The sequence below is a fragment of the Halichoerus grypus genome, chromosome 4, assembly GCF_964656455.1.
Source record: "Halichoerus grypus chromosome 4, mHalGry1.hap1.1, whole genome shotgun sequence".
Classification (NCBI taxonomy): Eukaryota; Metazoa; Chordata; class Mammalia; order Carnivora; family Phocidae; genus Halichoerus; species Halichoerus grypus.
Genome location: NC_135715.1, coordinates 192,217,888 through 192,239,904, shown reverse-complemented (window position 1 = coordinate 192,239,904; position 22,017 = coordinate 192,217,888). Strand labels below are relative to the sequence as shown.

General features: G+C 59.2%; 1 protein-coding gene and 1 long non-coding RNA gene across 4 annotated transcripts in view; one reads left to right on the top strand and one right to left on the bottom strand.

Moving 5' to 3' along the window:
- The window catches only part of NDUFA10 (NADH:ubiquinone oxidoreductase subunit A10), a 51,874-nt gene extending 37,008 nt beyond the window's left edge, over positions 1–14,866 (top strand). For both annotated transcript variants that reach the window (XM_036117625.2, XM_036117623.2), the window contains one exon: positions 14,508–14,866. In XM_036117625.2, coding sequence (XP_035973518.1) covers positions 14,508–14,576 — 69 coding nt within the window. In that variant the 3' untranslated portion in view covers positions 14,577–14,866. The remainder of the gene's footprint in view (positions 1–14,507) is intronic.
- Positions 10,990–14,291, bottom strand: LOC144381671 (uncharacterized). Of its 2 annotated transcripts, none has more exons than XR_013447445.1 (3): positions 14,213–14,291; positions 13,547–13,678; positions 10,990–11,084 (listed from the first exon to the last, which is right to left on the bottom strand). It is a non-coding gene; the product is annotated as an uncharacterized LOC144381671 (long non-coding RNA). The 2 variants fall into 2 exon arrangements; XR_013447444.1 differs by lacking the exon at positions 10,990–11,084 and adding an exon at positions 12,932–13,026.
- Positions 14,867–22,017: the final 7,151 nt, after the last annotated feature.

Here is a 22,017-nt window from a genome sequence, read left to right as displayed (position 1 = left end):
AAGGATTGCTCTGCTTGCCAGGTTGGGTTCTGAGGGTGGGGGCAGAGAAATGGGGGGGTGTTTGGGGAGTCTGCGTGAGAGACGGGGGGGTAGGGAACATGGCTGTGACCCCCCGGGGCAAGCTACGTTCCCTTACCCAAGAGCCCCTGTATACGGTGCCAGTGTTGCCTTTTCCCGGGAGTCAGATCTGTTCTTATGTTCAGGTTTACAGCTAAATAGCAATTGTGGAAGGTTCCAACAGGAGGGTGCTCGAGGGAGGGACGCGGCTGCAGGGGTGCGGACGGGTGCCTCGGCCGGCGCTGCGTGTGCTGTTTGTCTCACTGCTTTCCTTCTAGACCTGTGGTGGGTACAGGGCTGGGAGCAAGTGTAGACACACTAGAAGCTGTGCTCTAAAGCGGACGGGGTGTGAGGTGCGAGCGGGGCTGACAGATCACGGGGGTTTGTAAGAGCAGATGCTGCTTGTTCGGACGGTGGCTTTCATAGTGGGGCCTCAGGCACACTTAATCATGGGCACCTGGTATTGACCCTATGTTCACTGAATTCACTGATGAACTGGATGAACCCAGAAAGGGTGGCTCACTAGAGAACTTTCCAGGGGACACCCTGACGCCCCAGACGCCTGTCCGCCCTGTCTGCACGCTGGAGTGGCGCTTGGGTCTAACCCGCGTGTCGGCCACGTCCTGGTTGTCAGTGGCACTCCCCGCAGTGGCCGTCCCAGGCTTATAGAGCATGAGGACCGCTGGGAACACAGGGCGCCCCCCCCCCCCCCAGCCTTTTACACCTGCCCCCATGCTTTATTTCAGCCCGGGCCTCCTTGTCAGAGAAAGACTCCGCCACTTCCATGACATTTAATTAGATTCTGCAGTGACAGTGACAAGTGCCGTCGGCATAGCTGTTTGAACCGACTGCTGACCCATTTGACGCGGGGAGCTTGGCGGGGAGCAGAAGTGCCGGGGCCACCAGAGCAGCTGCCCCTTCCTCCCCCGCCTCAGTGTGCCAGCCTGGGGCCTGGGCCGGTGGGCCGGTGGGTGGCAGGCCTTCCTCCCGCACACTGTGCCAGAGCTGCCACAGGAGGGGGAGGGAGGGGTGGGTGAAGCAGGCGAAGCAGAGGAGCTCCTAGAGCCCGCAGGCCCTGCTGCCCCCGGTCCCTGCGGCCGCCAGCCCGGCTCCTGTTTACGTGCCGCGGGCAGGTCAGGGCGGTGCAGGCTGCTGGACCTTGAGGGGAGAGTTGGGATGGAGTGGTGGAAGTAGGCTTTCCCATATTTGGTTGGGCCGTTGTTTCATTTCGAAAGGCTGAGACGTTCTCAGCCTGTTTATAGGTTCTCAGTCTGTTTATAGGACGAGAGCCCGTAGGAAGCGAGGGGGAAGGTGCAGGAGGGCCAGAGGTTGCGGGGGCCCGGAACGGATCTGGGCGCACCGGGCGGGTGTGGCCCCCCCGAGGAGTCCCACAGTGTCCCACAGGGCCGGCCCGCTCCTGCGGGAGGAGCCACCGAGAGGGGAGCGGAGCCCCACTCCATGAGACCGGGTGGAGCAGGCCCTTGTTGCGGCAGAGACACGCCCCGCTGTGGAGACGCTGCCGGCGGGGGGCGTGGGGCCCGCCAGCTCAGGCCAGCACCCGGCGCTCACACCGGCCTGTACGTGGCTGCGGGTTCCACGGCCTCTTGTCCCTGAGCGCACCTCACTGGCGCTCCTTCCAGCCGCAGGTGTAGAGGGTGGATTGTAGCTCTTTGACTTCCCGCAGTTACATTTGCATGCGTGTTTAGTGTGGTGTCCACACGTGATGTGATGGCTGATGAGTCTCGGGATAGTTTCCCAGAAGACGCCTTGACGAGCTGTTACAGGTCACACTCTGTGGCTACGGGACGTTCCTGGTGTCACATTTGCGCGGTGGTGTGTGTCCCTGTGGATCCTGTCGCCTGTGTGGCTTCTCTTGGAAGCCAGTCAGTGGGGACGACGGGAGGGCAGTGCTCACCCCCCCACACAGTGGCCGTGGAGGTGACCCCCGTGGACTCTGGACCCCTGCCCCGTAGCTGGCCTGCCTCAGTGTGTTCGGAGGGTCAGCTTGAAGGAAAGCAGGCCCGTGGTGGCCAGCTGTGTCCGGCTGCCTGTCTTGGGTCCCCCAACCTAAGCCTCCCTCAGCTGAGGGAGACCCTTGGGGTGAACATTCCCACTTCCTCCCAGGGCTGGGCAGACTCTGTGGCACCGGGGCCTGCGATGGGCGGTGTCCAGGTCACGGGGTTCATTTTGCTTCTTGGGGTTTCGTGATTTTTACTTTTGCTTGCCCTCATAGAATCTGAGGTGCCATTTGTCCTTGGGCACAGCAGTCTTACACCCCTAGAAGTGGCCCGTGTCTCGGGAGCTGATGGACTGGGGGCTCAGCTCTGTGTTTCCTTCCTGCTCTGACGGCCTGGAGTCAGGCACCCAGGTTCCCGCTGAGCACCGAGGATGGAGTTTGTGCAGCCGGGGTGTGGCGGGGCCGCCGGGAGCTCTCCCGTGCCAGTTGTCCATCTGGTGCCCCTTCGCTGCACGCCCAGCGCAGATACTGTGTGGAGGACTCAGGGACAGACCCGTTCCTGTGCCCTGCGGGCTCGCCCACCAGTGGGAACCACACACACGTGAGCACAGCACATGCCGTAGTTCCCAAATTCACAGTGGGGATTCAAGTGTCAGATGCCAAGAATCTCGAGATTGACAAGATGATGGTTTGCCAAGTAGAAGAGGGGCCTCCCCCCGTTTTGGGGGAGAAGGAGCAACATTTGTGAAGGCTAGAGGCAGGGTGGCTGGTTTGGGGGTACCGTGTCATGTATTATGTGAAAGAAAAGGAGAAGAGGTAGAAAGGACTTTTATCAGTCCTAAATTTATGATGATCTGTGGGCTTTATTTGGGATTAGTCATTGATTACAAGAAATCCTCTGAAGTGAAACAGTGGGGCTCAGAGGTTAGTTAGCTCAGGGGAGCACCCTAACGAGGGCAGATGTGGAGGACAGAAGTTCGGGGTGATGGTTCGGAAGACGTTGTCCTGGCCGGTGAGGGCTTTCTGTTGGCAAGTAGCAGGTGCGCAGCATGGGCTAGATTCTTGGAGGGCCTTGATGCCCTCGGCTGGTTGGCAGTAAGGAGGAGAGGACCTCTGGAGGGGTGGCTAGGATGGAGGTGGGGTGCATAGGACAAGGGGACCGGGGGCAGGCGTGAGAGTAGAGAGGCAGGGCTGACGGGGAAGCTGTGCACAAGGACAGCTAATTTCGAGTGTTGGCGTATGGGCCTCAAGCTGCTGCCACAGGAAGGCTGGGTTATTCTTCCCAAGTGGTGAGTGAGCCGCCAGGCGCAGAGAGGCTATCTGAGCTGGAGGCCAGAACGTTCCCTGGAGGGCACATACCGGGCTCCAGCCTGTTGCAGCCCCTTGTGCACAGCAGCAGAGGGGTTGCTGGGGCAGACGCCATGCACGCCTGGGTTCGGGGTCCGTGCGTGACAGCGCGGGGGGTGAGCATTTCCTGCTTAGCTGTGTTGGTGACCTAGGGGTGCAGACGAGTGAAGACAGACCTTTTCAGGACAGAAAGGATCTAAGATTCCATGTGAATAGGATTTGTAAATTTTGGTTTTGTGTTGTTGATCCTGTGACCTGGGTGTTTGTTCCGCTCTCTCGCTGCTCTGGCCGGAGTCAGGGTGGCTTTCATGTGCCCATCATACTCCAGGTGACTGCCTGGGCAGTCTTAGGTTTCTCCCGAAGGGACGTTTGCAGAGGGACACGAGTGTCTGGAGTCTCAGAATATTTATCCATACGTTTCCCATTCACTCGGCCCCCTTTCTGTCATTGGAACGGACCCGTGAACGCTCCCCTGAATGCTGATGTGTGCATAGCAGCCTGCTAATTTTTTAAGTCATTTTTCAAACACTGTATTGGGTCACTTTTTATTTCTGTGCAGTCCTGTGAATTGGTTTCTGCTTTAGCAATTCGGTGTCTTCAATTTAGGGAGGCCAGATGCTATTAAGATACTGTGCTCCCTGCACGAATCCGATTGTGTCCGAGACGGTTGCCAGGACGACAGAGTCTTCGCTTTCTCTCCTGCTATTTTTATTTCTTTACTATCTCAAGTTGTTTTTGTCTCAGCACCAAGTTAGCATTGTCTAGAATAGCGATGCTTCGTAGCTGGAATATGTTAACACCGTGTGCTCTTGCCTCTGTGGGGTTCGCTTGGATAAAGACAGACTCGCAGTAAACCGGAAGCCTCGGGGTCAGTTGACCTCAACCTGCTGACGGAGAAAGCTTCCTAGATTCCTCTTGACGTTCGGGCCTCAGAACTTAATTTGGTACCTGTTTTTTGTGTTAAATTACGGATTCTCCGTTTAGAAGTTGTTCAGTTGAGTGTGAGAGGAAATGCGTGGCGTCTGCAGTTGCCCTTCGCTCGCGGGGCTGGAGGACACGCTCGCGTACACCGCTTCTGCAGCTCTTTGCAGAGCGCGGGACTGAGACTCGTCGGTCCGCGTTCCCCGTTGTTTAGCTTCCTGCGTGTGGAAGATAACCTGCGTCCCCTGGGCAGGAAAGTTAGTGTAAAACATGGACTTCTCACCAGGTGCCCTGGGTTGAGTGTGGTTGCAGATTATCACGTGCTGTCTGGGGCTCTGCTCATGCCAAGTCACAGGGTGACGTCCTCGCAAACAACCTGACAAACCGCGGGTGCCCGCGTTTTGCGGTGTGTGCCCTCAGGCCTTCTGTTTGAGAATTTCTAGAAAGAATACTGTTTTCAGGTATTTAAACAAGGGCTTGAGTTAGGAGCTTTTCCACTCACAGCTAATATGAGTCATTTAAAATGTATACGATACTGTGATACTTATGGCAATGGATTTGGCAGCTAAATATGGATGTATTTGTAACAGACCGTGGTGTTTGTGCTAAAAATAGAAGACACTTATTCTTAAAAAGATGGCTTTTGAAAATTTTCTTTGATAAGACAAGATTGGGGGGTTGATTTCAGAGTTTTTAGACTTGATTTATGCTTAGCAATAATGGAAAATTGGGGAAATTGTATACCATAGAAGTGACTTTACTAAAAAATTTCTATAATGTTCTTTAAAATTAATGAAAAATTCTTAGAGCTCATTATCATTTATATGCAATAATGGATAACAGAAGTTGGGAGTTGGAATCCCCAAGTCACTCCAGACTCCCTTAGCCGTTTGCGCTCCTCAGAGCATCTGGAAAGAGCAGAGTCTGTTGTACCTGATACAGCCCACTTCGTACTCCCAGTGGGCTGAAACCGATCCAAAACAGGAAGGGCTTCATTTGATCCTTTTTAAAAAACTCACCTTTTTACAGTCCCATAACAAAGGACTTGGTGCTGGAATTAACACATCTGTTTTAGTTCTCCAGGAGAGCTCAGCTAAGGAGCGGTGAGCTCCCGTGAGCAGCCCGGACACGCCTGCCTGGAGCCAGAAGTTCTCCAGCGGGACTTTGCAGTCAACCTGGAAGGGGGTGGGAGACCCTGAGAGCCCACCCCCCAGGCCAGCGTGGAGTGGGGCCGGGCCCTGAACACGCCAGGCGCCTCACAGCTAGAAACTGGAGAGCAGAGCTCCAGACGTACGGACTGGGGGGCAAATGGAACATTGGGGGGAAGGAATGGAATCCAGTAAAAATGAAGGCAGCGTGCGGGTGAGACAGACAAAGCTATTACGTCATTTTCCAAAGTTATCACACACTAGGTATTGCGGTTTAATTTAATCTGTGTGCGGTGTTGTGGAAGATATTCCTGGGCTTGAGACTTGAGGGTCCAGCCTGCCGCCTGCAGCTAGGTGGCACGGGCAGGTCACTTGACATCTTTCCAAGGAGAGACAGCACCCACCTGCCCCTCGTGGCGCCTGCGCGTGTGACGCGGTGCTGGTGGTGGGATTAGGTGACTGCCCGCTCACACTGACAGCAGGGAAGTGACTGCACTGGGCACCGAGAGGAGAGACGAGGGAAGAGAGGACAGTCACCCTGTCAGCGTCAGGGGGCTCCTGGAGGAAGCGGCAGGAGCTGGGCAGGAAGAACTGGCCACGGGAAGCGTCCCCAGAAGAGCAAGGGGCGAAGACGAGGCAGAGGCTGGAATAGCCGGTCACCGGCTCGCTCAGGGAGGACTGCCTGGGGAAGCTTGAGAACCCGCTGCTCAGCCATGGGGGGTGCCTGCTGGCTGCCCCCTAAGGGCTGTTTCCTGAGGGCGTCCTGCCACCTGTCCTGGGACTCCCCGGACGCTCTTCCCCGGCGCGATTTCTCACCAGGCAGTGGTTCTTGCCGCACGACTCCGCAGAGGAGGATGGAGCTGGCTAGTGAGCGGGGCTGCGAGAGCCGGCGGCCGTCTCGGCAAGACCACCCAGAGCACTGGCCCGAGGGGGCCGTGCGGGAGCGAGTGCCTCGGCGGCCTTTGCCCCTGCCCTCTGGCCCTGGGAGCGGGGCTTCCCTGGGTAGGGGCGAGGGCTCCTCGAGCGGGGGACCTGCTGTTTCTCACCTCACACTTCAACCCTGTAGCAAGTGAGGTTCAGATTTACATCTTACTTTTCTCTTTTCCTGGCTTTTGGCTTAATTGATCATCTTCTTCTGTTTTATTTCTGCTGCTGACTCATTAACTGCACCTTTTGGTTTCACCGTTCACGACCGGTCTGGGCTGACAGTGCGTGCCTGGCCCTCGCCAGGGTCTGCACGCGCAGCCAGTCACATGCCGCCAGCCCACGCACAGCGGGCTGACTTCTGTCCAGCTCCCCTGGCCTGTGCCACGGTCAGTTACCTTTAAAACAAGCTAAGGTGTTTTTGTGACCTCTCGCCCTGGCTCGTAGCTGTGCTGTGTGGTGCGCTGCCTGTGCAGGCCCCAGCCTCCGTGTGGCGGCTCTCGGGGGCCCGAGCCACCCCCTGTGGTAGCTGCTCCCACCGCCCGGGTCTGCCGGCAACGCATCGTTAGCTCTTGCTCGAAGAAGATACCCGTACTTCCGTTTGGTTTTCGGAGATGGAGTTACCCAGTGTAGACCTCTGAGTTGGCCGCTCGTTTCCTCTGACGCCCTGAGACCCCCCGGGCCCCCGGCCGCACGGCTTCTGTGGACAAGCGTGACGTCCTGCTGTGTGTGCCATCCTTGTGCCTGAGGGACCTGTGCTCTCTGGCTGCTTTTGAGACTCTCTCCATCTCTATCACTACTTCCCTGCCACCTGGTGACCACGTGCGTCCGGGTGGTTTTCTTTGTGCTTCTCCTGCTTGGGGTTCACGGAGCGTCTCCGGTGTGAGCAGTCCATCATTTCCATATTGTTTGTAACATGTTTAGTCATGATTTCTCTAGGTGTTGTTTCTTATTCCCTTCTGGGGACTCTTGATAGTTCGTGACCCAGAGGTCACTGAGACTCCATCCGTTTGTTTTTGGCCTTTTCTTCTTCTTTCTCTTTTCTCTTGAATAGTTTCTGTTGTCCTGTCTTCAAGTTCACAGATGTTTTCTCGTGTTTATATAATGTGCTATTAGTTCCATTGTGTTTGGGTCCTCCAAGAAAGGCAGCTGACATAGGGTCAGATGTTGAGGAGACTTTGGGGAAACACCAGTGAAGGGTCAAGGGGAGAGATGTGAGGTGCAGGGGAGCCCGTAGTCCTCGGCGCCGTGTGACGTCTGGGACAGGAGAGGGAGGGAGGCAGTGTGGCGTAGCAGCGGTGCAGGTGGATCTGGCCGGGCTGGCGGGGTGGCCCCGGGCCGGCGGGGTCCCGTGTCCTGCAGGCGGGTGCCTTCCGTGGGGCGTGGCCCAGCGTGCCCGGGGGTGGACACGGGCAGAGCAGGTGCTCTCGGCAGGTCAGCGGCGTACTGCTGGGGCCGCCACACCCATCCGGTGGCATTTTATTTCAGAAGTCCTGTTTTTTGTTTTTTTTTTTTCAACTCTAGAAGATTTGTGTCTTTTTATGTTTTCTGGTTTTCTTACTACTTTCACTTTTCACTTAATTCCCTGAGCATACTGAATCTTTTTATAATAGCTGTCTCAGCGGTCTTGTTTTCTAATTCATCATCTTCGTTACCTCCGAGTCGGCTTGATCTCTTCTCCCCTGGATACGGGTTACATTTTCCTCTTTCCAGGGCTGGAGACTTTACAGTGGTCGCTGTCCATTGTGAGGTCTCTGTTTTTGTGTACTTGATCTTGTTTCGTTCCTTTGAGGAGCGTTAGAGTGTGTACTCTGACAGGCAGCTAAGATACGTGGAAATCAGCTTAAGCCTTTGGGCCCTGGTATCTTAGCTTTCTGGTGAGTCTTGAGCAGCCTGACTTGTAGGGAAGGGTTAGCCTGGTACCCGGGTGTGCGGTGAGCCCTGGCTGCTGGGAGCTCAGTCCCGCAGCCCTAGGGGAGCACCCAGCAGCCCCCAGAAATGCTCTTTCCTCTGGGGTCCTCTGCCCGCCTCCGTGACATCACCCGACACGCGCAGGGTCGTGCGCAGCCACAGACCAGGTGCGTCCCCGTCAGTTTGACAGGCCTCCTTTTCTGCCCACGGCCCTCTAGCTCTCTGCCCACGGATGCTAGCCAGCCTGACCTGTTTGTCCAGTGTCCGTGGTCAGGGAAGCTGTGGCCGGTACGTGGCGTGGGTTGGTCTGGTGGCCGTCACGTGGCCCGTCCCCAGCAGCAGAGCTGCGGCCAGGGCTGCTGGGGTCCAGGTGGGCTGCGGTCAGTGCGGCTGCTCCTGCAGGCCGTGCTCTGCACTGTCTTGTCGCCCTCGCTGCCCAGCCTGCCCCCTAAGCCGTTTCCTCCTCTCCGCCGACCACGTCCCGTCTGTACCTGAAGCCTCTGGTCCTGTGGGTCAGGCCCGGTTTCTCCATCCTCCGGCGCCTCCGCTTTCTGACTAGCTTTACATACTCTGTATTTCATGAGGTTAGAGAAAATGGGATTTATTCATGCCCCTCAAGACCACTAGGACACAGTGGGCTTCACGTGTAGAAGGAACTCAGAGTTTTTTCCCAGGAGAAGGAGTGAATGTGTGTAAGGTCCTCTCAGCTGTCTGTCCAAGCCACCGGCATGTGAAGCTCTGTGGAGCGTCCCCGCTGTGTGCGAGAGCGAAGCGGCTGGGACAAGCCTCCGAGTGTCACCTCCTCACAGCACAGATCCCAGCCTGGCTTGTAGCACCTTTGCGTACAAAAGGTACCTGTTTCTGCCGCCTCTGAAGCCTCCCCTGGAGCTGCCTGGCTCACTTGTCCCCTAGTCCCCTCGTCGCCGTGGTCACTTTCTCTTAGGGCAGCGGACAGCATGGTTTTTTAAGACGAGCCAGAGAATAAATAGCTGAGATTTGCAGGCCCCGCCCCCTCCGTCACAAGGACGCAGTTCTGCCGCGGGGTGGAGTGCAAGCAAGCGGCGGGACCGAGCCCCGGCGAACTTGTTTGTACAGAACAGTCGTCAGCCGGATTTGGTCTGCGGGCCGTAGTTTGCCGACCCTGCACTAGGCAGTAAATAACAAGGGAACGTGGGAGCCCTGACTCACCCACACAATGTGAGCGGAGCGTCATCATCTGGACCAGAGTCTTGTGCATATTAAATTAAAACCCATTCTGATTGCTGTGTCAGCATCTGTTGTTTATTTTCTCCTTAAGTAAGCAGTTCCAGTTCTACAAGTTCACCTTAAGCACATAAATCTGGAGGGGCACATCGAAGGGTTATTTCTCATCAGGAGCGCTCAGAGCAGGGGTTGGCCACTTGGGTGGTGATGGGCCCACAGGTGCGTGCACCGGGCCAGAGGGGCTGGTGGCCCAGCGGGTCGGGGCGGACTCAGAGCCGGAGGACATGGGTTTGCAGTCCAGCTCCATGGACATTCTAGCTGTTGACCTGGACAAGCTACTCAGCCTTTCTTTTGTGGAAAAAAAAAAGAAAGAAAGAAATCCGTGTGCTAGAAAATACAAAACGTCTGAAGAGCATGCAGTTAGCACTAACTGACCTTCCTTGTCCCCCAGCCCCCGGGCCCCTGCGAGGCAGCCCTGCGAGAAGTTCCTTCTGCATGTACCCTCCCGGGGTGGCGGGCCAGCAGTGCGTGCGTGTGCATGCGTGTGCGTGCGTGTGCGTGCATGGCTGGGGTGTGCCCAGGAAGCTGTCGCATGCTACTTACCAGGAGGGTCAGGGATATCACAGTTTCCACAGTTGTAAATGTTAGTTGAAATTAGGCATGACCTTTGACACACAGATTTTGCACAATTAAATAATCTGGGGAAATTGGGAATGATTTTGCAAACACCGTGGTGCCCTGACTCTTTTTGTCTGTCCTGTGCCGGTCAGGATGGTGCCAGCAGGAGGAGACTTGACCCTGGGGAGCAAGCTGCTGTGCATCCAGGCTCCTGGTCTCTGGGCTACGGGGCTGCATGCCTCCCCCACAACCGTCAGGGGGGCCGCGCAGGGGGAGCCCGGGGGGAAGCCCAACCTCATGCCCCTCCAGGAGAGCAGTGGCCTCTCTGGGCGGCCCCCCGGCACAGACTGCTGGGCTCATGGGGCGTGGGGCCCACTCAGCACGGAGAGCCCCAGGTGGGCCAGCTCACCACCATTTTGGGCACAGGGCAGCTTGGCCACCCCCTGGACGAGAGCTTTGAATATGCATCTTTGTGGTTTGCAGAGTTTTTCTCTTTAGTAAACTCACTTTTCGACTTTTAATGGAAAATGGGGAAGGTGGGGAGACAGCCTCCTGAAAGTATTAGACTGGGCACGGTGCCGCCAAGTCAGATGTCTAGCGCCGTTGTCCTCGGGTGCTGTGTGCCATGTGGGACTTTGGACAGGGAGCCGGATGGCCTTGGTCGTCTTCCTTCCTCCCTTCCCTGTGTACCTGCAGCCAGGCCCAGGCCACTTCAGTGTGTGCACCCCTCCTCCTCCTCCTCCTCCTTCTTCCCTTCCCTGTCCTCCTCCTCCTGCTCCTCCCCCCTTCCTTCCTCCCCCCTCTTTCTCCTTCCCCCTCTTCCCCCACCCCTCCTCCTCCTTCCTCCCCATCCTCCCCCTCCCCCACTCCCCTGCTTTTCTTCTAAACACTTCATAAGTAACCGTTGATGTAATATCTTCACAGAGCTTTTGAATGAAAACCTGTAGGTAGTGAAGAGGGGGCCTTCCACTAGTCAGAATTTCTTCTGAAATATTTTCCTGTGCAAGAAGGAAAAAATTAAGATTAGAAGTAAGTTCAGCTGGGAGAACCAAAAAACACAAGCTAGAATATTTGTGTCTTGAATAAACTAGGTGGTTATTTCTCCTGCACAAGGCTGGAGGCCCGTGCTCTGGAGGCACCTGGCAGCCCCGTCCCACAGAGCTCCCCCAGCTAGCGCCGCGCTCCCCGGGGGTGGCCCTTGTCTGTGTGGGTGGCCGGCATCCACCTTCCGGGGAACTGGTGGGGGGAAGGAGGAAGGGTAGGAGGTACGGGGCGGGCTGAGGCCCTTTTCCCCAGCGGTGCACCTGCAGGCAGGTGTGCGGGGAGGGATGGTTCCTGAGTGGGAAGGTCGCGACACACTCTCTTCTCAGGATAGCGCAGGCATGTTCTCTCACGTGACAGGTGTGAACTGGGTTTTGGTGGTTTGCAGGTTTATTTAAATGAGCAGATGCGGATAGGAAGTAACGGAAAAGAAAAAGCTTATTTTTGCCTTCCCTCGGTGTGAAATGTTCCAAACGGAAACCCTCCCTGGGGTCCCTGTTAGCTTAAACGTGCTGGAAAGGGACCCTGAGGATCTGGAAATCAGAGGCCCGCGAACCGCCGGCCCGAGTGGTCCCGGGAGCAGGTGTGTGAGGTCGTGCGCAGCTGCTGCTGGTCTGCCTGCTTTTAGTTGCTCGCTGGCTTAACATCCGCCCTGCCAAGACGCGAGCAGAGCCCCGCTGCTGCCGCACGCCAGCCCTTCCTCTCGGCTGCGCTCTGGGGCACCTCCGAGCCCCGGGGACTCCGCTGACGGAGGCTGGGGACTGCTGCCGTCGAGCGGCTCGCCGCAGGTATGGGTGACGTTTGAGAGCCTTCCCGAGCTCTTCCCCTGACAGGTCAGCGCTCTGTTCCCTGCACACAGTGCTGGGGGTGGTCCTTCAGGAAGAGAAGTCCCTTTCTGGTGGGCCCACCGTGGGGACGCTGCAAAGCCACACTGCTCTTTCCTGCTGGGGCTGTTGTGCCGTGGCGGCCGTTTGCTGGGTGTTCTTGGATGGGGGCCCCGGGCGGGGGCGGGGGGTGTGAGCCCAGGGCGCTCCGGCCTGCCCTCCCTCCTTATCCTGTTCTCAGCGGGTTGCCCACTGTCTCCCGCGGCCGGGGCCTCTCCATCAGCGTGCCTCCTAGTGTGAACAGAAGTGCCCAGCGTCTCCATCACGAAGGGCAGAGCATTCCTGTGTGTGTCCTGGGAAGCTGCTCACCTGTGTAGTCTCAGGGCTCCGGAGGGCGGGAGTAGGAGATCAGGGTGTCGGCAGGGCTGTGTTCCTTGTGGACACTTGAGGGGAGGGTCTGTTTCCTGCCCGCTTCCAGCTTCTGGAGGCGCCTGCACCCTGTGGTTCGTGGCCCCGTCACCTGGCCTCCGCTTCCGTGGTCTCATCTCCTCCTCTGGTCTGACCTTCTCATGGGCCCCTTGTGCCGACCCTGGGCCCGCGTGGACAATCCATGTGATCCGCAAAGCCCCCTGTGCCGTGTGAGGTCTCGCAGGCACAGGATCTGGGGGCTGGGGCATTGTTCTGCCTGACACAGTCTGCCCTCCTTGGCACAGGGCCTCTGTCACCCCCACTCTGTGTGCACGGACACGCGCTCTTAGTCGTCGTCGTAGTCTCAGCTTCCCCGAGCTGCCCCGTCCCTGCCCAGACCCTCTTCATCCACAGGTCAGTGTCTCCATGCATCTTCCCTGCGCTCTTCCCTGGGTACCCTCATCAGTTGGGGTGGCGTCCCCTCTGTCCGGGCTGCTGGGTGGTGGCGGCGTACCCATGGATCCTCAGCACAGCCCTGCCTCTGCAGCCTCAGACCCAGCTTTCCCACTGCCCCTCACCTTCTCCACGCAGTGTCCGCGGCCAGGCTGGGCGCTCACCTTCCCTGGGGCCACCGCCTGCCCTCCGCCTGCTCCTCTGGTACGCAGGGCTTCCCGGGGCCCGAGGAAGCCAGACACGGTGTTAGTCCCTGTGGCCCTCACCCGGGCGTGCTGCGGCGGCTGCACCCACCTTACGCCCAAGCGCTTGTTGGGATCAGAGAGTGGAAAAACCGACATCTTCCTAACACTTGCCGTGTCCCGTAGCCTGCACAGCAACCCGGGCGCCTGCCCCCCGCCCCAGAGTGCCCCCCCTCTGCGGGCAGCCGCACGCACACGCCCCCCGCTGGGCTCCCTGCGGTGCTGCCGTGGCCGTGGGGCTGGGAGGCCTGCCCCCTTGCCAGTCTCACCCCAAGACTCTGGGCTCCTGGGGAGCTGGGTCTCATCTTTTGTCTTCCTTTTGGATTCCCAGAATGCTCCTGGCACGTGGATGGCCCCATTAACAGGGTCTCCCGGGCCCGAAAAGCAGAGCCAGCCTGCACTGGTCCCCCGCTCTGAGATGCACAGGCTCAGCCCCCCGCCAGCCCCCGGCAGCCCGGCCTCCGCTGCGGGCTACAGAATCCCCCTGCTCACCTGCGTGACGGCACGGGGGAGAGGGCGTGGGTGCGGGGCCTCAAGCCCGCCAGTCGTCGGAGCTCCGTCCGGTGTTGGTGGTGGCGTGCGGAGCCCCCGACTCCCCTTGCCGTGGCTGCGCTTGGCTGCCTTCTGAGTAGGAGAAGGGGAGACTGATTTGTTTTTTTAAATACTTTAGTACTTAAGGGCAAAATGTGGAAGATTTTTGTATGTAGTATGTACAAATCTGTTTATCCACATTGATTTGAAAATATGAAGAAGTAAATTCAATATTTTCTTCCCACTCATGTAACTTGGCAAAACAGGGTGCTCGAGTGTTTCCCTGGCCGTGCGCAGCTCCGTCGCAGGCCCGCCCCGCGCTGTGGCCACCAGAGCCCACGGCCCCTGGCTCTTGCCGCAGACGCCTTTGCCTGTGGGAGTGGGCCTGTGGCCACGTGGCGTGGTGTCTGTGGGCCCCGTGGGAGGGCCGGCAGGAGACCTCTGTCCTCCCAGTCCCATTGCCGCCCCGACAGACAGCCCTCCCGGGTCCGGTCCGCTTCCTCCCCCCGCTCCTGGGAGCTCCCACTTAGCTGGGGCCTGGTGTCCACCGCCCTCCTTTGTCCGCTTCCATAACCTGCCCCAGAGATTGCGGAGGACGGAGGGCGGAGGGCCCCGTGGTGAACTCACCTGAGTTCTCCCCAGTGTGCTCTTCCAGCCAGAACACTGCCGAGAGCAGCGCCCTCTGCAGATGTGAGTGGGTTTTTCCAATCATGACCCTCAAAGCCTGAGAACAGACACGCTGCTTCCCAGGCCAGAGGCCACCCCAGGCAGCTGCATGTTGTGGGCACACGTGGGCCAGCAGGGCTCTGTTCCCGCGGGGCGCTCACACTCGCAGCAGGACATGCCGTTGAGCCCCCGCTGCAGCGAGCTGGGGCCTCGAGTGCCTTGTGAACCCTTGTGACCATGGCCTTCCCTCCCACAGCTGCCGGGCCGCAAGTACTGCCCCGGGTACAACGCGGACGTGGGCGACAAGTGGATCTGGCTGAAGTGACGGGCCGTCCTCCACGGTCTGCATCCCGATGGCGAGGACACTTCCCGTCTGCCCCGCTCCTGTGGACTCCGTGCTTTACAGTGTGAGGTTGGGGGGGGTAAACAGCCCGAGAACGGCACCGTGGGAGAATCAGCCTGGCCGGGAGCAGGCTGCCCTGTAGAGTAGCTGGCGAGGGACGGGGCCTCTTGGTTTAGGAGGCTTTGCGGCCTTCTGGCTTTATTTGGCAATGATCCATAATTATCACTGGGAAGAAAAATCTGCTATTAAAAGACCAGATATTACTGGAAGAATTTCGTTTCGTTACAGTTGTGTTCTGTGTCATGCAGAGTTGGTACTTGGTTTCTTCAGACATCAGGAAATGAAACCGATGCCACGGCATTTCCCTCCATCCTCCCTCTGCACCCGCACACGTCACGTATGTGTGTGCGCACGCATGTTTGCTTACACGTCACTGACCGTGTACTGTGATGGGTTTGGTTTATTGAGACGGAGGCCAGGACTCCGAGGGCTTCTGAAGCGCTGATCCCACCTGATTCGGCAGCATAACCACGGCGGGGCGAGCGGGGACGACGTGAGGGGGAGAGGCCAGAGCCGGGAAGAGGTCACCACGTGTTTACGGAGCTGGCCTTGACATTCCTCCCTGGGAGGGGAGCGCAGGCTCAGGAAGCACAGGAACGAGCTCTGGATGGAGAGGAAAATCCCATTTCTTTACTTTACGTAGAAAACAAAAAGAAAATTTGTTGTGAGCTCCTTGTAGAGGTGAGTGTTTCAGGGCAGCTGGTGGCTGTGAGCGGAGAGCCCTCTCCCTCGGAGCTGCCCCACCGGCCGCGCACAGGCCCCTGGCCGCCAGCGCCCGTTGAAATTTAGGTGCTTGAAGTTCATGCAGCATAGAGTTCGGTTCCTCGGCCACACGGGCTGTACTGGCCACGCTCGGGCACCCGCTCCCCGTGCTCGCCCAGGGGCTCAGGAGGCACCCGCCCGCCATCCAGTAATGCTCAGTGCAGAGGAGGCCGCAGACCGCTCTCCAGCCCCCCCACCCCCAGCTTCCCTGCTCTCCTCCCCATCCCTTCCTCCCCACTCCCTGACTTCCCTTCCCCTGCTCCCCTCCCCCTTTCTTCCTTCCCCTGACTTCCCCTCCTTCCTCTGCTTTTCTCTCCTCCTCCCCTCCATCGTCCCCCTCCTCCCTCCTCTCCTTCCTCTCCTGTTTGCCCCCTACTCCCCTTCCCTCCCCTCCCCTCCCCTTCTCTCCTCCCCTCTTCTTCTCTTTCCTTCCTTTCCCCTTCCCTTCTTACTTTTTGGGGGAGGGGGTGTTTAACAGTTGAAAAGAAAGTTTCCCAGCAGCGTCTGAGTTGGAGTCAGACTTCAGTGTGGAAGCTCTGCGTTTCCCTGAGACACCCTGCTGTAATCGCTGCATGGGAGTGCACTCGGCACCCAGCCAGCTGTGGGGTGTCTTTGGACTAAGTGCCTCACAAACCATTAAGGAGAGGAGGAAGGAAAAGAAAAACATCTTTAATTATCTTGGCTGTCCCTGATGTCTCGGCCGTAATGAGCTCGCTTTCCACGGCAGCGGATCCCCAATGGGTGGCAAGCCTGCCATGTGGTCAGGACTGCTTGGGTAGGAGCCGGCTCGCTCCGAGCGCGGACTCGTCCCTCCCAGCTTGTGTGCACGGCACCGGGGGCCACGATGGAGCCCGAATCTCACCCCTGGGGTGCGTGCTCCCTGCCGGCCTGCACACCTGGTGGTTTGTAGGTGCTGAGAAAGGCTCTGTGTTACTTCCCGGTGCTTCCCGTGTGAGTGCTGGGCAGAGAAAAGCAAATGAACAGTGACCCAGCCATCTCTCCAGATGGAGACCTGGAGGGTTTAGTGGACGCCCGTGTCGGGTCTCCTTACTTCGGAGCAGCCGTGATTTAGTTTCACAAAAATGCTACAACGCCTAAAAGCTGCAGAGTTGGAATAACACCATGTGTGTTTAAATACTCCGTGTTGGAAGGTTCAGTGCTTCGAGGACCAGGAGCGATGTCGGTGTGGCCACGTGCTTTCAGAGGGAATTAGTTACTTATGTCCACCTTGCAAGCAGCCCTTGCCGGGTGCTCCTGCGGCCGCCTGGCTCTGCCAGCCCGGCTCCTGCAGACGAGGTGCGTGGCCAGAGCAGCAGGTGAGGAGGCCTCCCCCTCAACGAGCAGGTGTGGCAGCAGACTGGTTACGTTGGGTTCTGGACTACAGCAGAGACAAAGGAAGCTCCTGTCCTGCTTGCCAAAACCCATCTTGTTTGTCAGAGCCCAGTTTTTTCACCAGCCGGCTGGCCACTCGTTTGGCTTGGGATCTGTGTCCTGTTTACCAGCTACCCGTTTCTGGGTCGGTGGTTCGTAGCCGTGCACCTGTCGGAACAAAGAGGCAGTGGGCAGCTGCTTTCTCATAGGAGGGCACGGTCCAGGCTCACACCGGGTGCAGATCTGCAGCATTCGGGGGCTTGGCAGGGTAGGGGTGGAGAACGAAAGCCACAATTACTGTCATACATTTGGGCTTTTAGAGGAAAGATGTGTAGGCAGCAGCCCCTGGCTGGTCAGGATTCGATGAATGCAAATATGTGCCCCAGTAATCTAGGTTTTATATCTGGACAGAAATAAAAGCTAGGAACCGGAGGCTTTGCGTTAGGAAAAATCACAAGCCAGGAAACAGGCAGAGACTCTCAGTCGTCACCCCCATCAAGAGGGATCATCTAATACTATCTTGGATTTCATAAAGGAAAGGGCACTGTGATGTGATGTGTCCACCACTTGAACAGGGAGATATCCTCAGGGAAGGGCCTCCCCTCTGTCCTCCCCGATCCCTGCCTGGGTTTGTTGTGATGCCCTGTGTCGGGGACCCCCACCTGCGTTCCCCCGGGCTGCAGAGCCCTGTTAGAAACCCCTCCCCAGGGGGTACCAGGGTGGCTCAGTCGGTGAAGCATCCAACTCTCAATTTTGGCTCAGGTGTGATCTCAGGGTCCTGAGGGTCCTCCATGTTGGGCTCCGCGCTCAGCACCGAATCCACTTGGGATTCTCCCTCTCCCTCTGCCCTCCCACTCGTGTGCATATGCTCGCTCCTTTCTCCCTCTCTCTGAAATAAATAAATCTTTCAAAAGAAAGAACTCCTCCTCAAAAGAGCCTGAACTTCCCCGTGTAACCTGTGGTCATCTGCGTGGCTCGCTGCCACTGGGCCGCGATCTCTGAGGGTGGCTTACTAAGAGTTCTTCTAACGGGAAACAGTAAAATTTTATCTTTAAACATGTAAATGCATGTCATTTGTCCATACTACTGGATTGAAAGTCTTAAGGAGGAAATTGTTTTAATCAGAACAGTACCCCATTTCCGTCAGTGACACTTCTAAGTCAGCGCTGGGAAGCTCCCTGGTTAGACCCAGCCGGTCGTTGCATTCCGGAGCGCTCTGTTCGGTGCTGTGTAGTTTCATGGCATTAACCTTTGTTAATGTTCAGCGCGGTAGTGAGCCCTCCTGCGTGGATGTGCACGGAGCCTCCTGGGTCCCCAGCACCGTGTGCAGCCCAGGCCCGGACTTGCGGGGGCTGAGGCTGCAGCCTGGCCCGCAGGCTCGGGTCACTCGCCTGCTGAAGCCATGATCGCCGTGAGGCCCCGAGACCCAGCAGCGGGGCGAGCAGGTCAGGCCCGAGCCTGGGGCTGACGCAGAAGAGCAGAGTGGCTGTTCCTGGTGGATCCGGATTGGGCGTGGGGGCGATGGTGACATGGCCTCAGCGCAAGCCATGTCAGGAGGTGGGTAGAGCCAGGGCCGTGGGGGCTCAGCCAGGGACAGCAGAATGAAGGAACGAATTGGAGGGAGAGCGGGGTCCTTTCCAGCCAGGAGCTTCCTCCTAGAGATGCAGCCCAGCATCACCCCGTGCCAGAAGTGCGTCCCCGTCCCTGTTGAGCTCTGTTCCGTCAGGGAGCGCAGGTGGGACGCTGGCTGGGCGCCTGCCCTCCTGGAGGGGAGGCTCACCGCTGTGGACACCTACTCCCCCACACTCCACAAAGTGCTCAGGCCAAAGGCACCACGTTCCTCTGAACATCGCAGTGTGAAGTGCACGACTCGAACCCTTCTGTAAAAAGCAGGAGGCTCGAGGATCATTGTAATCTTTGTATTGTAGACACGTGAGGTGAATCCAGGGGCCCCAGCCCTTGCACTGGGTGGACAGGGGTGTTAGGACGGGCACCGGGGCCGCGGTGGAGCCTGAGTCTCACCCCTGGGGTGCGCGCTCCCTGCCGGCCTGCACACTTGGTGGTTTGTAGGTGCTGAGAAAGGCTCTGTCACTTCCCGGTGTTTGGCCCAGCCTTGTCTCCCGATGGAGACCTGGAGGGTGTGGTGGACGCCCGTGCCGAGTCTCCTTCAGAGCAGCCGTGACCGACCTTCACGTCAGGGCTGCGCGTAGCCCGGCTTCCTGTTCGTGCCGGCTGCTCATGGGCTCTCACTCTAGAGAACCTGCTGCGTGTGCGATGAAGATGCCCGTGTCTGTGAGTGTTGTACACCTTGCACACGCTGCTGTGGGTGATGGGTCCGGCCTCTGAGCCAGTCAGGGGTCCCCTGGGGCCTGTCTGGGTGTGGGGGGCCACTGACCAGGGTGCGCCCCTCCGTGGGTAGTGCAGACCTGACCAGAGGTCCGGTTTCTTCTGCTGCTGCCTGCCTCTCTCCCGTACCTGTGCCTGAGAAGCTGCTGCAGCGTCTGCCCCGGATTCTGCCTCCCGCCCGCCTCCCACCCCTCAGCGCGGCCCAGGAGTCACGCTGTCCGCAGGGCTGAGCAGCAGTGGTGTCCAAACCACCACCTGTTCATCTGGCCCTTGGTTCAGAGCTGCGGCTGCCCCCTCCCTAAGAACCCCGTCCCGACCCCGCGCCCTGCTGCCCCCACCCTCGGTCGTCCCCTGAAGCCCCGGCAGACCCTGCCAGCCGAATCTGCACGGAACTGTGCCTGGACGTGGTGGCCACGCCTTGTGGAGGCATCTGGTGAGGCCTGGGTCCCACGTCGACGCGTACTGCCCCCCCCGTGTCACAGCTGCGGTGCCCCAGAGCACCTGTGGAATAGGACCTGGGGCTGACCTTGGTGAGGACCACGGAGCCACGTCAGGACAGCCCTCCGTCCTAGTGCCGGCCGTGGGACAGTGAGCCTCCGGTCCTGTTGACGTGATCTCTCCGCCATCCCGAGGCCTTGGACACCTGCCAGACGCTCCGAGGCCCCCTGCCCTCTGCCCTTCACGCTGTGCAGAAGGAATCTGGGGTCCTGCCCGCCCAGCCCCCCGGTGTGGAGCTTGCCTAGATACTCTGTTCTCGGGGTGGCTTTCCGTGTATATGGTCTCCAGTATTTGTAGACAACGTGAAGCTTGCTTTCTCAGTAGATACGTGTAATAACCTCATTTCTGTTGCAGTGAAAAGCAAAAGGAGCTCGCTATGCACCGGCCAAAGCCGAAATTAAAATGAGCCCCTCCTGCGAAGGGGGAACCAGCCTTGCTGAGACGATGTAATTTAGCTGCAGAAAGAACTCCCGCTGGCTAGAAATCCCACCACAAGGAGCTGGCAAAACGAACGCTTTGAGGCGGAGTTGCTGTCCGCGGCGGGAGGAGGCGGAGGGACGGCGCCGTGATGCGCGGCGCTCAGGGCCTCCCTTTGCAGAGTTTGTGGGGCGCTGGAGGTCAGGTAGTCACCACCTCCCAGCGGCCTGCGCCGTCCGAGGGCATGTGCGCTTGCTACGGGCACAAAAAAGGAATCGAACGAGAGTTTTTACCTTGAGAGACCCTTGACCTTTTTTTTTTTTTTTTAAGTTAGCCCCTTTCTCTTCTCCAGCAAATGTGTTTGCTCGTCTAGTGGGCAGTTGGCTTCGGCCCCTCAGTGCCCTCTGCCCTGAAGGCTGCTTGGCCGCGAGCCCCCCCGGGGATGGTGCAGGTGCGAGTGGGGAAACCGAGAGAAGGGCTTTCCCCGCCGCGGGTCCGGAGGGGCTGGGCCTTGGCCGCCTCGCAGACGCCCGCCTGTGTCGCCGCAGCAGAGTGTGCTCGGGGTTGCACTTCTCGAAATGGGCGCCGGCGTGCCGTGTGCACGTGGGTGCAGCCTCAAGGCCTCCTGCCTCTTTAGAGGCCAGCCTAGAAGCGGAGAGGGTAGCGGGGGTGTGCGGGCCCGTGGGTGCTCCACGAGGGGGTCGGAGCCGCCGCCCTTCTGAGGAGACCGGCCGGGCTGTCTGTGCGGGCTCAGAAACGTGTCTGTGACGGCCCGAGCCCCCATGCGCTTCAGCCTCCGGCCCTAACCAAGCTGATCCCTGGGGCGATCCGCGCACGCCTCCCGGCGGGACGTGACCAACCCCGCAAGCTCCACGGGGGCTGGAACCCACTGCCGGGAGCTTGCGCTGGCTGTGGGCGTCAGGAACCTGACATCGCGGTGCTGCCTGATGGAACCTTCCGGAGGCTCGGAGGGAGGCGGCTTCCTGGCCACGGCCCCTTGGCTCTCGGACCCCCTGGCCCCAGCCGAGCGCTGCTTCTGTCCTCACGTGTCCTCCGACTGTCTCCTGAGGACGCTGGGATGGCATCGGCCCCGCACAGCGTCAGGACTGTGCCCACCCCAAGATCCTTCCTCACACCCACAAGGTCCCTCGTGCCACCTCCGGTCACAAGGTCTCCAATCCTGCACTCGGTGCCTTGTTGGGGGCTGTCCGTCTGCTGCAGGCCCCTGAGACACCGCGGGGAACTATGGGGGCGGCCCCGCCAGGTCTGGTGGTCCTGCCCCTCCCGCCTCGCCTCCCAAGGGGCTCTCCATGGAGAACGTGCTCTGTGTTCCCGAGGGCACGTCCCTGGCAGCAGTGCACAGCTCCCCGCAGGTGTGACTCCGGCCCGCCCGGCCCCCTGGTGCAGAGCCGTTACTGTGCGGCCCCACCAGGGAGGACATGGTGTCAGGCCGCCCTGTCTCGGGATGCAGGTGAAGGAAGAGCCAGCGCCCTCCTGCACCCGGCGCAGCCTGCGGTCAGAGCACCCCTCGCGCCGCAGAGGAGAGCCCCTGACCCCAGCTTCCCCCCCCATCCTCCCGGCAGCTCTGGCACTGGCCAGGGGTGGCGGCCTGGACTGGGGCAGGAAGGGTCGGGGGCCGCAGGGGTAGAGGGTGCCCAGCGACATCGGGGCACCGCGCATGCGGCAGATCCTTCCTGTTGGGCCTCCTGCCTGCTTTGTGCGGGCAGGTTGTGTGATCCGTCCCTGCAAATGAGCACGGAGGCCCCACACGGCCCGTCCACACGGCCAGGACGGTGGGAGGCTTCGGTGAGGCTCCGGAGCAGCCATGGCCCATGCCCACCCGAGCCCTCTGGCCTGCGTTTGTGGGAGACGGAGAGGCGGTCTGAGTTGCGGCCTCCCGCTCAGGCTCCTCCACCCTGGGTGGCGCCTGACCCCTCGTCCGGGCTCCTCTACTCCTCCTGAGAGCCCT